At 40.4% G+C, this 17596-nt stretch overlaps 1 protein-coding gene across 1 annotated transcript in view; it reads left to right on the forward strand.

Annotated features, from left to right (window-relative positions):
• Window positions 1–17596, forward strand: part of LOC148407017 (MAM domain-containing glycosylphosphatidylinositol anchor protein 2) — a 199947-nt gene that overhangs the window by 137592 nt on the left and 44759 nt on the right. Inside the window, exons 11-12 of the mRNA XM_088402897.1 lie at window positions 1378–1698; window positions 9597–9869. Coding sequence (XP_088259023.1) covers window positions 1378–1698; window positions 9597–9869 — 594 coding nt within the window. The remainder of the gene's footprint in view (window positions 1–1377; window positions 1699–9596; window positions 9870–17596) is intronic.

The following is a 17596-nucleotide window of genomic DNA, read 5'->3' on the forward strand; positions in this document are numbered from 1 at the left end:
GCTTGCTTGACGGATTTGGCATTGCGCGGCTAAAACATCGCTCATTGTCACCACGATGACCACAGACTGGACCCTCGTTTCTTTCCTCCGCATGGCTTGCCGGCGATTTCATCACGCCACGACGTTTAACCGCCATCCGGCCGGTCGCCTTCTTCGGGCGGCGATGGCGGCCATCCGAGAATCATCGGAAACGACGCGTGACACGGTTTCATCAGCGTCGAGGACATTTTCACTCCTCTGGCTGGCTGTAAACTATTTTGGGAGGCGCACTTGTAAAATAGGCTTGGAGTCTGCTCGATGGTTTGAAGTGGGAAAACATACACACGTTCACACACGAGCGCAGATATACACACATGTACAAAAACACACGGCGCTCCAGGAGCCAATGCTATTTGCCAGGTTTGCTAATTAAACAAATTAATTTGGCCGGGCATGTGTGATGAGGAAGCAGACTACCCAAACGCAACCTGCTGGCTTCCTTTTTAACGCACACACAAACAGCCACATAAAAGTTCACGCAACTACACACACTGTAATCAATTATAATGAACATTTTCAAGCACCGGGAGTTTTTAAGAGTATTTTTTGCTTTGTTTTTCCACAAATAGTTGTTGTAAACAGCAAGAAATGATCTTTCGGTGTATTACTTGCAAGAAGGGCAACTATTGCATACAGTTGATGCAAGCAGTATAAAAGCTAGCATTTTTAGTGTCTTACTATACAGGAAGTCCTCGATTTATGTACGAGTTCAGTTCCTATGCTGGCGAGATAGCAGATATTTATGTTTAAGTTGGATTTCACCATTACAGTGCAATAAAATAAGAACAGAATCCTATTTTTTATCATGACTGGTGAGATGTGGATGGAGATGCAGGAGATAAGCAGAAACACTATAGTGCTGGGGGACAAAATGGCGGACGAGTCCAAACGCTGTTGTACGTTGTAATTCGAGGAATTCCTGTGCTGTAGTTGCATGGAGCGGACATTTGGAATGCAGTAAAGAAGATCTTAGGACCAACACAAAGTGTGTGTTTGGTATTTGTATGTTTCTGTGGGTTTTCACAGCAAACCTGGTTAGCTTAGCTTTTGTTATTAATCTCCGCTGCTTGTGCTTTTTGATGCTCATCTGACATAAAGTAAAGCGTGTTGAATTTTCCAGACAAATTAGGACATTTAGTGGTGTGGCCCACGGTCCTTTTGCCTCAGGACGTTTGTGGTTCTTAAGGATTTGCCGGCCCTTCATCGCATCGTTTCTGTTCGCTCACGTCCTCGCTCGCTGCTTGCGAGCTGGAGTTTCACGCCCGCCACTAACCCCGCTCCCCTCATTCGACCGTCACCCTGTACCACGCCCGCTGACTTTCTAGAGCCCCGTATCAGTCCCTCCTCTGTTTTTCTCTTTCTTAGTTCCCCCCAACCTGACAGTCCCCCGGGGCAAGTCCCCCCTGGTGGCCCGCGAGGGCGACACGGTGGAGCTGGAGTGCCTTGTTTCAGGGAAGCCCAAGCCCATCATCCTGTGGTCGCGGGCCGACAAGGAGGCGCCCATGCCGGACGGGAACATGCAGACGGAGAGCTACGACGGAGCCTTGCGCGTCGTCAACGTGACGCGGGAGATGACGGGATCGTATCGATGCCAGACCAGCCAATACAACGGATTCAACGTCAAGCCGCGCGAGGCCGTGGTGGAGCTCATCGTTCAATGTGAGTGCAATTTCCCCCCAATAAGTTGCACGGGACGTCCGGTAGCAAATTTTGATTGTTTTTTTTTTTTTAATCCACAATCTGACAGACATTTAGCTTGTCCAAAACTGTTATTCCAGAATAGGCTTGGGACGATAATCAGATTGGCGATATATTGCGGTTTTAGAAGTCACGGTTATTTAAAACCGTCTGTCCAAATTGGTACGTTTTTTTTTTTTTCCTCCCGCGTCATCTACCTTAATGTGTAGCTGCCAATGTAGCTCTCATTGTGTATCATAAGTAAGTCCTCCTCCGCGGCTCCAGTTCATTTTCTATTTTTTGTCGGCTTTTGTAGCACTATAAGTTGGGCATTACACATCAAAGGCAAAACACTGAAAGAAGACAGTAGGGAGCTGAAATTTGACCCAGATGGTGACAGCTTGTCAAAGTTCAACATGGTAGTACCACTTAGTTATCTCAATACCAGATGTGTGTCATGCCTTGGCTAAAATACTGCAAGAATGATGTGGAAGACATCAAATATTAATCAAAATACTGCATATTTCACCTTATAAGAACACACTTATGTAAACCTAATTACAAAAAGTTGTTAAACCTGCCTGCACAGCCCTTAAAATAAGAAGCTAAGTGTGTGTGTCAAGTTTTTTGTTTTGCTTTCACCTCAAGTTGACGTTTAATGTTAAAGAAACGCGCATAAACTAAAAAGGAATTAAACACTTGCTCTTCTTCTCGTCAATTACAATATAACCGATTATTTGATATTCAAGGTGCTAACGATGGACCGCAAGGGCTCCGTTTGGTTTGAGAAATCATAAAAAGGCTTAGTGGGCTCGAAATCAGAAAAGTGAACTTCATCGCTAACATTAGCATAGCCTGTTGCTGGTTTTACTGTACAATAAAAAGTGAGCCATTCCCATACTTTGTCAATCACCGTATATATGACTCATTGGTATATATGACTAATACCACACGGATAACGCAAGTCAATGCTATTTCTTCGTCGGTTGCTAACTGAGCTAGAAATTGCAATGCGATGTAAAGCTTATCATGACTAAGATAGGAATGACAAAATTATACATGCTAACATATATAGCCTACTATTCTTAATAGACCTTAATGATTACAGCAGAAGTGTGTCCTGCCATCTAACTACTCAGTATGCAAACCTTCTTAAAGAGGCGACATCCAATTACTTCCTAACTTTGAATTAGCATGCAGCTAATTTATTCCCAACCAGTGTTCATTAGCTATTCATGTATGGAGATTTGAACGAAATATTTTATAAAGATGAACGTCCAGGGATTCAAAGCAGCATCACTCATTCCGGTGGCAGGTGAAAAAAAAAAAAAAAAAGTGCTAGGTAACGACGGGGAAGAAATAAAAGGTTAGCTTTTTTACATTAGCATTCAAAATGGAAAAATAACATTATCACAGCTAGTCCAGTGTCTCCGCCAGCCTTCAGCGAACGTTTTCCAGTCTTTGCTGGCACTAATTACACAATAACAAAAATAAGCAGACGTACTAACATTAGCATATGGTATTGTAATGCCTCAGCTGTGGACGTTGCAAGTATTTATCATCGTTTAGCGTTTCAACCGAGCCATATTTGGTGACAGAAGTGGGAGCGACAATTAATGCCCCACTACAACTGTTCTTTATTTTAAAGATCTTATTTCTAAGTCAAATTAGTCATAAGTGTTCCGCACATTTACTGTAACCGAATGACAGGATGAGGTGACATCAGCTCATCCTGGAGTTTTAACATCATAAAACAAAAATGTGTCTTTTTTCACTATGTTGTTCACGTTCCAGCAAGCCGCGTTAAGAGAATTAATTGGATTTTGACTGGCTTTGAAAAAGTGGATGCTATTTCTTTTACGATCACAGAGCCGTGACAGCTCATATTATAGGTCAGCATACTTCACAAACAACAACAAAAAGATTTGGACTCTTAAGCGAGATAGAAAAACTCATGAATTCCTCATCTAAAGTGTCAAATGAGTTTGCGCGACCGGAGCCCATCGCGTAAAATGTTAAGCAGGCGAGTTGTACGAAAAAAAAATATGTGAAGTTTAGCGCGGTGATTTGCAGAGCAGCGGGAAGCTGAGGAGAATTACAACATGCGTAGCATTTGTCTGACGGCGGCGTAATTAGAGCGAAGGAAACGGCTAAATAACAACTCCGAGCCCGCCAGCTTTTTGCACAACACTTCCTCGGCTTTTATGATGTTGTTTTCTTTCAGCGTTATTGCCGTCATGCAGCTACCGAGTACTCACAAATGAAAATGTGACTCAGTAATGTCAAGGAATACACGAAAGAGAGAGTCTGTCGGCACTTAATGCTTCCCTTAACTATGAAATCTGCTGCCGCTGAAACAACAGGTGGCGCTATTACCCATCAATAAAAATGAGCAAAAAGGATGAAGGAATCTAGGGAAAAGGCAAAGAAGTGTTTGGGGAAGGTGGCTGATCTTTTCCAAAACAGTTAATTAGCTATTCAGCAATTTAGTGCATACTGTATTTTTGAAGTCACGTAACCTGCTTACCTGATTACCTTTTTCTTACTCCAATGCCATATATGCTAATGCAAAATGCAAAAAAGTATTACAGTATATCACACTGTATATTTGAGTGGTGAATTTTTAACCCATTCAATCCCAAAGACGCATTTTTACGTCTTTACAAAATCCAGACGCTCAAGCATCTCGTGCAAATTTACAGATTGCTTTTTTCCCCCCCAAATATTACAGCAAAGAATGGTCTCTAGTGTTTTGCATAGTAAATAAATAAACACAGTACCTAAGGCCAAATGTCTAAGACACTAAGATACATAAAAACGAGTAGTTAATAATATACTTCAGTTATAATAAATAAAGGAGGAACATGGAGCACTCCAAATTACTATACAATATACAATATTTCATGGTTCTGGATAGATGGATTGGCATATTGCTTGTTTGCATGCGGTAAGATGATTTCGAACTGTCCCTAAAGGTAACACAACACACACAGTAGTTAACCACTAGCAATAGATACTTACAGTAGTTAGCTAGCTAGCTAGAGGTAGACACATACAGTAGCTAGCTACTAGTGATAGATTACATACAGTACAATATTTAGCTAGCTAGCTAGCTAGAGGTAGACACATGCAGTAGCTAGCTAACGATGGACACGTACTAGCTGAGTAACTAGCGAGCTTGCTAGGTATGAACACATCACTAGCTAGCAATAGATAGCTAGCTCGTTAGACAGACAGACAGACAGACAGATAAACAGATAGATAGATAGATAGATAGATAGATAGATAGATAGATAGATAGATAGATAGATAGATAGATAGATAGATAGATAGATAGATAGATAGATAGATAGATAGATAGATAGATAGATAGATAGATAGATCATGTGACTCGTGTTCAAATTTTAAACAGAAAGTCAGTCTTGCAAAAAGAAAAAAAAATGCGGGCGGTCCATAGGCTTCAAATGACTACTTTGCATTGAAATAAAGTGCAGAGCTTCTTGATGTAAGCGTATTGCTTTCATTCGCTGACCTTCTTCAAAGCGCCGCACCTAATGAACAGTGTTATTAATCAATCATCCCGCCATCTGCAGCCTGGCCTTAATGGCCGCCATCAAAGCGAGAGCCGGCGCCGACGCGTGGCTCGCTTTGAGCGTGAAACCAAGAAGAGGAAATTCACTTTATCTCCTCAATCCAGCCCTGCTTGTGGACTCCCCCTCCCCACATACCTAGCGCCACATCTTCATTTTATTCTCCTTCTTCTTCTCGGCGTGTAAGCATATGCCAATCCCTTCTCTCGCCTTCGTTTTCCAAGCGCACGTTAATCAAGACGCCGAGGTACGGTCCCTAAAAGAGCATTAGCAACGCTAGCGAGTCAGCAGCTTTGATATGTTAAAAAAAAAAAAAATTAAAGCTGCATCCATCTTGTGTGGACGGCTCGCGGCGTCCACGTTAGCTAATAGAATTGCAAAAATCCCGAGCTGTGACGCCCCTAATGTTCTTAGTCAAACCGGATTGGCACGGTCCACGGGAAGAAGACGGAGACCAAGCTTTCGAGTAGTGTTCTGTCCTAGATTCCGGCGCTCTACTTCAGCCCAGATGCACGGAAATTCTCTTTATCCCGGCCTTCCTTCTGTTCCCCATCGCAGCGGGAGTGAGCAGCCTCACCGTCTGTCGCAAAAAGCCTTCCCAACAAGATTCTAACACCACCTGAGCAAACATCACAGTCAAGAGTTTACTTTGGTTGCTAAGTAGAGCAGGCGCTACTCTTAAAAAGTTGTCCAAACATGGTCGATTGGATTATTTTATCTTCTGTACAATAACGCAAGTGGGAGATCAATCTCAAGTTGACGTGGAAACGTCTTTAGAAACGATTAGCCTTTCGTCTTTCCAGCTGATGGACGTGATGTCAACGTGCCTCACGAGAAATTATCTCAGCGAGCGTAACGTAATTAACTTTGCGTTTTTCTCCGTCTTTGTAATTAACTACTGTACATCTGCATGACGAGCACCAGCAAAACCCACTGTAATAGATTCCTTAGGGAACGATTAGCCTTTAGCATATTAGCATCAGACTAACACTGTACATGCCTATTAAGACGATCATCTCCACTTAGGAAAAGCATGCTAAACGGGTTAGCTTCGACTCATCCTAAAGTTAAAAACCCTCCTGTGAAATTTACTTCCTTTTGTCATTGAAAAGGGAAGCCCTTCATTAGATTGCACTGGAGTATTTCAGACTCTGCCAGCAAAACTCCACTTTTGGGATGCTCTCCAAGCGTGCTCAAGGAGGACGTACATTTTGGGCGCGTACACAAACACACACTCACAGTTTGCCCAAAAGCAGCTTAAACAAAGAAAATACATCTTGGACTGTGCAGTATGGGCGGGTGTGGTATTCTCCCATATATATATATATATATATATATATATATATATATATATATATATATATATATATATATGTGTGTGTGTGTTAATAATTAATATTTAATAATAATTTGACATTTGTTAATATTAATAATATTAATTAATAATACCCGATTTTTTGAGGTGTGATATCAAATGAAAAATATACCAAATAAAACACACAAGGAGGCTTAAATATTGCATGGATCATCAAAACATGTTGACTTCCAAAATGCCATCCTGCATTTCCTGTACGCCCTGCAGATGTCGAATTCAACCCATGTCATGCTCATTTACTGCCACTGAAAATGGAAAAAATTATCAATTTTGAACATATTGAAAACCCAATGTTTTATCGGGCACTTTTGCATTAATCATTTCAACAGCGATTTGAACGGGGTCATAATAGAAAATTTTGTGTTGATACCCCCAAACCACCGGGGGGCGCTAGTGGACAATTTATGACATTTGCAAAGTTTTCAATGACTTTAATGGTTGACTTAGCCTGACTCCCTTAATGCAAAGTTCTTGCTATGTATTGTGGGACTTGTAGTTGACAAAATCCTTCGATCCAAGAACTAAATGTTGCAGGAAAGCTTTTATTCTGCTGCGGTGAAGCATTTTATTTCATGCAACGCATAACTTTATACCTCCATATTTCCGTCTGCAAAATCTGCTGAATTGAATAGCTGTTAATGTTTTTTTCTCTCTCACAAAATGATATGAAAAAAATCGAATCTTTTACTTACCGTTTAAAAGAGGCATCCATACTTTTGGCCTACATTTTTGGAGGAAAAAAAAAGCATCTTATATTTGGGGAAATACGATTGCACACTGCGTGACAGTTCACCTGGGTTTGGAAGTGTCGCTTGGTGTGCGGCAGGTCGTAGAAGCACAAAATGACAAAATGTTCTCCCGTGTCAACTTGTCCTCTCATGCAATCACCTGAGAGGAAAGTGAGTCATTCCCTCCTCAAGTTTATGTAGAATCACTTAAGCGGAATTGAGACACATACCTCCTTGTAGCCGATGAATAAGCACAGTGGGGGGAAAATGTTATTTTTAGGCGCGTCCCAATCCTGTGATCGGAAATCAGCCTCCGTCAGGAGGCGGCTCAAAACATTCCTCGTGTTCTGATCAAAACGATGACATCTTTATTGACGATTAGTATTCTGGTTGAACCTTGTTTGCTAATGGAAGTGGGGAATCAAAACAAGAGTGACGCTGCATTCTTTGTGTGAAGTCTGTTTTGCTTACGTAAGAAGAGCCTTGGACCTTGCCGTCATGGCGGGGCCTTCTGTGGCGAAGCAAAACACACTTACTACAATTTGCTGTGGTGCCACTCAGCTGCGAGGCGATGACTCACCTCCCAAAACCTCCATATTAATGATGATGACCATGAAATCCATATAATGATTGTCTATGGTTCATAAATAACAATCAAAACAATGACGAGGAGCTTCAAAATTCTGCACATGTAGTAAAGACTCACAGGACTCACAGTCAGCAAGGGCGGAGCCCATTGGCCACTTAATGGCCACGCCCACTCATGTATACAAAATGCCATTGACCGTTGGTGACAATTGATCACTAAAAATATATATAAATAAATATAAAATGATGTAATTTAATGAAACCCTGGCTCAAAAAAACAACTATTTTTTTCATATATGAATTCAATATGATACGTTTTAAATATAAATTAGGATGTCATTCACGTGCAAGTCAAGTAAGGAAGGCGCAGTAATTACAATGTAATACTAATAGCGTGTTCCGTACACTTTCAATCAGCTAATCAGCCATGTGTGCCGTATTTTGAACCTGACATCCCAATGACGGGAAATATGCAAATTGGAGGCAATTACAAAGTGGCGGAAGCTTCCGTTTTACCCAAGCCCCGTCGCAACATTTGTCATAAGATGGGAAATCATTTTAAAGCGCGTGGATGAATTTTGTGCCTGTAATTAATATAATGACATTTTCTGTGCCCCCCGCAGTTGAATGTAGCAAAATGTTTTCTCATTGTCAGTGACTTTTAGCAGTGTGCTGATAAATATTCCAAATACAAGGAGCATTAGTAAAGTCGGTTCAGTTACTCGCCTCAAATTTTTGACCATTCATTTGTTTTGTCATTTATAACATTATTTAAACTTGTCTTTTAACCCCTGGGGAAATTTTGGCCCAACTTCAAAGGAAGAGCATATAAAATAAAAACACTAGGAGGCCAAAATATTGCATAGCGCTGCCGTCCCTTCTAAATGCTTGCAAAGAGGAGGTCGAGAGGTACACCCTATAGTTTTCAAATTTAGCCAATGTCAGGCTCATTTACTGCCGTTCACTATTGTCGATTTTGGACATATTGAAAACCCAATGTTTTATTATGAATTTCTCCTGATTTTTTTGCATTATCCTTTCAATGGCAACTCTCTAACAAGAGCGCATTAGAATTTTTTGTGTTGACACCCCAAAACCACCGGGTGGCGCTAGCATCCAATGTATGTCATTTGTAAGCCTTTCAATGATTGGCTTAGCCCAGTCTCCCATAATGCAACATTCTTTAAAAGTCATAATAGTCTAATAATGACATAACAAATATTCCTATTTTTCTTTCATAAATATGTAAATATATAGTTAGTTTAGCTGTTATTACATTTTTGTACATTTTGTATGGGGCTGATGCCACTGAACATTTTGAAAGTTTAAAGTCAATATCAAGCAAATATATGTTTGTATTTGACAATGTTATGACATTTCAAAGTCAGCCAAAAATGGGTGATGATACGGTGAGACTAGTAAAAAATCCCCGGACACCCTGGGGTTAAATCGTATGTGCAGCTGTTTTGCTTGTTTTATGCAGACAAAGATGAACCTTGTTCAGTTTGCGGGGATATCTTCCATTAAAATGACATTTTTTCACAGATGTTTGCAGAGGAGTCTTGCGTTTACCCGTCACTTTCCTCCTTTCTCAAACAGACCCCCCAACGGTGGAGCCAGTGAGTACGGAGCTGCGGCAGGGGCTGGGCCGGCCCGTGGTCATGACGTGCCGGGTACTGCGGGCGCACCCATCGCGCGTGCTGCGCTTTGAATGGCTGCTGTCCAACCGGCTGCTGCACGCCGGCCCCTTCGACACCCAGCGGGACGACACCGAGTACACCATACGAAGCCTCAACCGCGATGGCTGGGGCGAGTACACCTGCAAAGTCATCAACGAAGCCGGCGCGGGAAAGTGCACCTTCCACGTCACAGGTGAGCCGGCCGCCATGCATTGCATTCAGTTTTTTTACTATAGTCTTCAAATATATATATATATATATATATATATATATATATATATATATATATATATATATATATATATATTAGGGCTGCATAATTCCAATCACAATATTTTTCACCACAATTAAATAAGCTGATCCTCTGCAATATTAACATATAAAAAGTTGGCTAACTACATGTCAAATTAAGTACTTAGTCATCTTACCACCAAGCGGCAACGTTTCCACAGGTTTGCATGAAAAAACCTATGCTTATCTCACCCGAATATATTATTTACCAGTGTGAAATGGCATTGAGTTTCTCACTTGATTCCGAATATATACAGTGTTAACTGTCAATGGAGAGCCGATTGGCAAAAAATTGGAATAGATTTGAAATGACCAAAAATGACATTTTGACTGCTAATTGATTAAAATTTGCTTAAAGGTAAATAACCTACTTGGTTCGAAGTAAGCTTCATTTTTTTCATTGATTTGCACTCAGCAAGCAAGTTAGCTGTGTCGCCCTGTGTGTTTTTGCCACAATTATTATTTATTTATTTGTTTTAGTTTATTACTATCATTTGTAAGTATCAAGCCTTAAAACCTTTATAAAAAAAAACCTTTATAAACCTTTATACACTGCTTTTTTTTTTTTAAAAAAAAAAAAGGACAATAGACATTTGACCAAACCTGACAAATAATTTATAATAGCGATTTCAAAATTGGCCATATATATATATATATATATATATATATATATATATATATATATATATATATATATATATATATATATATATATATATATATATACACACAAAATTGTTCAAACAATAAAAACCAAAGAAAACCAAATGAAAGTAAGCACTTTAAGTTGGACAGCTGCTGTTAAATCTTATCATCAGAAATGACACCTCCTAACAAAACAACAACATTTGCGGGTGTATACGTCGGTCTTTTCGACATGCTTCCCATTCACGCTTGTAATTATCGCGTCGGCTGCAAATTTTTTACGGACAGCCCAAATCTTCGAGCGGCGTCCAAAACGTTCCTCCGCTGCCGCTGTCTGGGCCGGAGATTGACAATTCAATTGAAAGAAGTGCCAAGGAAAGGAAAAGAAAAATCCATGTGAATAGGAGGTGTCGCTCACTTCCTTGCGACTGCTGTCTTCTGCAGATTTTTTTTCTTTGCTTCAAGAACTGTAAGTGTCCATCTACCTGGCGACGGCTGACGCCATCGAATTAATTTAGAGTATGCATTCAATCATGTAAGTCTTCTATTAGTGTCACAAATAACTATAGTAATGAAGTAAGCATTGACACGTTCACTGCTATTCTATATACAGTTAGTTATTTAAATAATTGAATGTCCAGGCTTATATTCATCTCCGTCCCACGTTCTATATTACAGCGTGGCAATATATTACTTTAAATGGAAAACAAGTAACCCTACATCAAATCAGAACACGTGTTTTTATTTGCGTTGCACACAATCGCTTTACGAAATAAAGCAGGATATGGTGTCAAAGGCGGGAATAGTTTGGCTTTTACCGACAGGGTTTTTGTCTAGCTCTGAAGGCAGAAAATTATCCATTATTCGCCGTTTGCAATTTGGTTGCTATTTATATAAAACAGCGAGGAAAGGCCTAGAAAAATATGTTTCTGTTTTTACTTAAGTGACATAGTAAAAGAGAGCAAAATTCCTGCTTTTACGGGCAGTGTGAAATGGGATTGTTACTACCTCTGAACGTGGAAAATGACCGGATTGACTCCTTCCAACCATTTTGTTTTTATACGGAAGAGCAACATGGGATAAACATTGGTCAGCTTTGACACGCCATGTGAAAGGGTCTTGTTGCTACCTCTGAAGACAGAAAATTGCTTAATTTTCCCTCATCCGTGTGTGTTATTTATATAGCACAGCGACATGGGAAAAAAGCCATATGAAAAGCCCAAATTTGCTGCATCAATCATCCGTCTAATGCAGCGGTTCTGAACCTTTTTTCAATGATGAACCTCTAGTAAAATATTTTAGACAGGCCCGCTTTTAGATGGACATAACAGGCATGTGTATCTTTCTGGGCGCAAACTTTATTTTGTTTTGCAACATACTACACACAGTGCATCAGAGCGCGGTTTAGCGGCAGTGAACTCTGCCCACAGCTGCCCCCCCCCCAATGTGATGCATGTTTTGCGTTTGGAATTGTGTTGTAATTCGTGCATTCATCCTCTCACACCCCACCCCCTCCCCCACATGTAAGTTGTGAAGAGTTGTTGCCAAAACACGCTTTTATAATGCCGTATCTCTGTTCATGTAGGATAATGAGCAGGGGTTTAGTTTTAAGCAGAAGTGTCTTCATTTGCACCTGAACAAGATCGAGTATTAACAGGCCGTTAGCTTCAGGTTCTGCATTAGGACTGAGCATAGGAGTATTATTACAGTGCGGTGAGTAGGTGTAAAGTGATGATCTTTTGGGAAAAAAAATGCGAAGCACTGAAGCCGCAAAGAGTGAAGCCCGAAACGGCGAAATGAACACTGCTTGGTCCATTTTTATTCAGCAACTTCAGAATTTGGATGGTGTAACACCATCTGTTTTATTTCCGGCATGTCCGCTGCAAAATTGCATTTCTTATTAAATGCTTATCTGGAAAAACAAAGACAGAAAACATTAGAATTTCAAGCACCCCGTGGAGTGACTTTACGAACCCCCCCGGGGACCACGTACCCCTATTTGAGAAGCGCTGGTCTAGTCCTTCCTTGCGTACCCGTTTAGCAGCGTTTCTAATTGTAGAGCCTCCCCATTGCGTGTGACACTAATGCCGGTGAGGCAGGTATATCCGAGACGTCCCGTCCCCCGCAGCCAATTGTGTTTTCCGCCTTCTGTCGCTCACCCTCCTTAGCTTTCATCCTCCATCCCTCCTTCTTTCCCTCGCTCTGCCGCCCAGCGTTCCACATTCCCGCCATCTGGACTCGCCGCTTGCCAAAGGTAGCGGAGGGCCAACGGGAAGGCTCTCAGTCGGGGTGGGCGGGGGGGCAATCCAGCTTTGCGTTCCCCGATGTCATGCGTGAAATGTGCCGTGACGCATTCCCTTAACCGCCGCTCTTTTTTTTTTTTAAGAAGATTTTTAGCGCCGTCACCGCATTGCGGGATCAACATTGTTCTTGTGGTTGACCTACGAGCGTGAGATGAGGAGGCTGTTTGTGAAATATTCGTCTCGCCGGATCCCGACATCGCAAAAAGAATAATGGCGTTGACGTGTGGAGTACCGTGTAAAGTACAGCGTTTCCAGGCTTAAAACACAGCTATTACTTGCAGGCAATTCTAACTGAAGAATGGAAGTCATTCTTTCATAGGGCAGCACCCATATTTACATACACATAGCACACAATATTTTGTTTTTACAGTTTTATTTCCCTTTTTCCCCTCTATATGTCTATATACATATCACATGGAACAAAAATTTAACAAAAGTAAAAAAAAAAAAAATCACAACTTTTTTCTTCATAATTTTGCTACTCTGCTTACTTCAATTAAACTACTTTTCCATAGAATTGACAACTATATTTCTCTAACACATCAGACTTGTTTTTTTTTTCAAAGCACATTGCTTCTTCTTTGAGCAACATTTACCTCTGTTTTTTTTTTACTGACTGAACAAATATAAGGATTTAGAGTGAAAAAAGCAAGCGGATAATGCCGCAGCTTTGTTCTGCGGTGCATTTTACGAGTCACCTCGTGAAATTAATCCTTCATAATAACGCGCTTGTATGCTCGCGGGTTTTATTGTTGCCGATAAAAAAAAAGAAAAAGAAAAAGAGGCGCAGCATTCATCTTGTAAAATACATCTGCATAGTCTATTAATTCAAACTCACAGGTACTTTGTTTTAATTCCATCTGTCTTGAGGGGGAAAACTCGAACTTGATCTCCACATCAAAGGTGGAATATGTCTCTTTTCAGATGCAAGGTTCTACCATACAAGTCATCATTTTTGTCGTTTCGCTGCAATTCTTCATGTATCTTAGATGAGTGGTGTCGGAAGTTACTCGGCATTATCATATACCCCCATTCTGTCATTTGTTGGCTTCTTCAAAAAGCTGTAAAACTCTTAGCGGAACTCCAGAGATGCTTCTCAGTCCTCCCCCTTATGAATATAAGTTGCCTTTAGGATGCAGTGGGGATCAGCAGCTTCAATATGCACCTTAAAATAGCACCCACAAAAAAAAAAAAAAAAAAAAAAAAAATATATATATATATATATATATATATATATATATATATATATATATATATATATATAGAGAGAGAGAGAGAGAGAGAGAGAGAGAGAGAGAGAGAGAGAGAGAGAGAGAAAATGCTCTAGGGCTCCCCCTATAGGATATGGATTGAGAAGAGAAAAAAAAAAGAGGTAAATCTGAATGCAATTTTGTCACTGAAGTAATCTTTCACTATATCACGGTTCACTTTTTGTGGCGCTAATATAGTGCAGATTTTGTCTAGTAATATAGCGCACTATTTGAAATATTAGCCCCGCGGCTAAGTTGGAATAAATTGTAATTTGTCTACAGATGGATAGACACAAATAGTTGAGATAGATTGATGCACTATGTCTGTTTTTTTTTTGTTTGTTTTTTTTACCAATACCGATTATTAGTAGTCATGTAACCGATTTTTTAATCGTGAAAAAAATAGATTCATAATTGAAATGCAGAGGTAAAAACTGAAGAATTTACTTGGCGATGAAAAAATGATTTTATTTTTCGTCCCCCAAAAATATAAACGGTTTATGCACTGTTTGAGGTGCACTGTCAACTTTTGAGAAAATTGAAGGTTTTTAGGTGCGCCTTATGATACGGTAAATATAGTCTGTATTTTGGGGGCAGGAAGTTCTAAAATGAATTTAAAAATTTTGTTCAAAAGAGCCGTTGCCGAAAATCGGCGCAGATAATCGGCCGGACAGATAATCGGTCCATCCCTACGGGACAATGTGAAAGATTTAGACCATTTTTCATTCAAAAGGAATAAATTAAAAGATTATGCATTTCAAAAATTTGCCAATAAATGTGTTCTTAACAACCAACGGTATGTTTTAAATATAATCGTAGGTCTAGTTATCATGAAATGATATTACATGGGGGGTGGCACTCCTCCAGAGGCCGCCATGTTTGTCATAGGTACGGACAATGGTAAATGCAGCACCTCCTGGTGGAAATCTTACACATTGTCCCTTTAAACAGCTGATGGCTGAAATTTAACAAGTCAGTCATTTTGTTTCAAAATAGAAATTTCGCGTCGCTCCCTTAGCACCCGACGAGAAAATGTTCCCAAATGAGCCGCGCCAAAAGAGCTTTTGTGTTTTTTCTCACTAATATGTGACGTCAAAGTTTGATGATAATTTTGAAGGGAAATTAGAGGATGCAACCGTGCATTTATCGCCGCTCGCAGGCTTCATTATTCTTAATTTTTCATTGTCCTTTGAAGGTATTTCATTGACGAAATGAAGGACTCTCACGCGCATTTTCCTTCTGTTATCTTTAAGTTTTTATAGGAAGAGCGAACTAGAAAGCAGCCTGGCTTTTTTTTTTTTTTTTTTTCCCCCACCAGTCTAGCAGAAAACCATCTGGAGCCGAATTCAATCAGTAAGCGTTATCAGCATTTTGCGCGCATCCTCGCTTGGGGTTCACGCGAGGTGTCGAGGAAGCGGCGAGTGGAAGTGACTCAGCCTGACTGGATCTGGATTCCGTTGAGCAATTAGCGCTTGAAAATTTTCTTTTGGGCGCTGGCAGTGGCGCTGGTGTCACCTCCGAGCGACTTCTCCAAGCCCAAAAAAACCTCATCTTGACAATTCCAGAGGAGGTTCACGAAACCTTGGTTGGAGAAAAAAAAAAAAAAAAAAAGTCTGCAAACAAGGTCAACGCGCTGCCTGAAGGGTTCCACTGAGCCCCTCTTCTGAGTCATTGCGTCGGTTCTGCTGTTCTAAACAGGATTTGGGAAGAGATCAGTTAAGCCGCGTGTACTTTTATCTTTGATGTCTCCCACCCAGGGTTATGTTGTGAGGCTAAGACGGTTAGCTTGCGCACCATAATCTCAGAGGTGAGGCTATTTGGCGTTACTTTATTTATATTTGCAATACGTTCTGAGATACACTTGGTTTGAGCAGTTGCAAGAGCATAAAATGCAATTCTGCGGGCCCCAACTTCTGTCACCAAACATAAGTGTGACTTTTTAGCTCCGACTTTTGTCACCAAAAATCATTTAACTGGAAAGCTGTGCACCCTTGAAGATTGCGCTGAAAATGTGGTTCCCAACTTCTGTCACCAAGTATGGCATTACTGCAATGTTCATTTCTGTATAAGACATCGGCTCTTAATTGCGTAACAACTTTAAAACTATGCAGGAACTTGTTAACATGAGATAAACTAACTCTAAATGTGTGAAGGGAAATTGTTTACAACAGTGTAATTTTTTGCCTCTTCTGTCACCAAATATGGTGCCGCTGGAGTGGTAATTGTATTTCAAAACACTGTAAATAATGTAAGATATCGTCACGGAAGGAAAATTATTTTAAGCCCCACTTCTGTCACCAAACATGGCTCTACTAAAAGAAAAAATGTGCGTGAAGAAATTGTTGAAAACATGTGTGACTTTTAGCTTCAACTTCTGTCACCAAAAATCATTTAACTGGAAAGCTATGCATCCTTGCAGATTGCGCTGAAAATGTGGTTCCCAACTTCTGTCACCAAGTATAGTGTTACTGAAATGTTTATTTCTGTAAAAGACATTGACTCCAAATTGCGTAACAACTTTAAAACTATGCGGGAACACAACACCTAAATGTGTGAGGGGAAATTGTTTACAACTGTGTAATTTTCTGCCACTTCTGTCACCAAATATGGTGCCACTGGTGCCACTTTTAGCTTCAACTTCTGTCACCAAAAATCGTTTAACTGGAAAGCTAGGCATCCTTGAAGATTGCGCTGAAAATATGGTTCCCGACTTCTGTGACCAAATGTGGATCCACTGGAATGCTAATTGTCTCTAAAATCATTGCACATAATGTAAGTTACTGAAATATTCAATACTGCGCAGGAAAGTTGTTTATCACGTTACATTTTGAGCCCCCACTTCCATCAATTCTAGTTCTATTGGAACACTATTGGATCCCAGTTCTGTCACCAAATGTGGTTCAACTGGAATGCTTATTATCTCACTGTAATTAATGTAAGATTCTGTAATCATCGCTATTGCAAAGGAAAGTTGTTATCACTGTGGTTCATTTTGAGCCCCACTTCTATCGCCAAACATGTGATGTCATTTTCAGTTGAAAACATGTGGCGATTTAATTCAACTGTATTTCTTATCACATATAAGAGCTTTGACATTTTTTGAGGTGCCAATTTACGGATATATTTTTGCCCCCGCTTCTGTCACCAAATACGATTCCGGGTTCTGTATAAAAGTCCATGAACATGGTTATTCGTGTTCCTTTACAGCGTGCACGGACATGCATGAGGCTGTTTGCATACCTCAGTATGTGCTCCTGTTTTGGTAAGCAACAGAGGTCAAATAGGCTCAGGAGATAACTCCATAACGTGCGAAAGGTATCGTCTCCGAATTGAGGTACTTTCAAACTGCTCGGAAATCCCCGCCATAAACGGAGGGGGGCTAACTTTACAAGGTCACCCCGAGCGCTTAAGCTGGCAGAATACGACCGCTC

The sequence above is a fragment of the Hippichthys cyanospilos genome, chromosome 20, assembly GCF_059441005.1.
Source record: "Hippichthys cyanospilos isolate Australia breed blue-spotted pipefish chromosome 20, RoL_Hcya_1.0, whole genome shotgun sequence".
Classification (NCBI taxonomy): domain Eukaryota; kingdom Metazoa; phylum Chordata; class Actinopteri; order Syngnathiformes; family Syngnathidae; genus Hippichthys; species Hippichthys cyanospilos.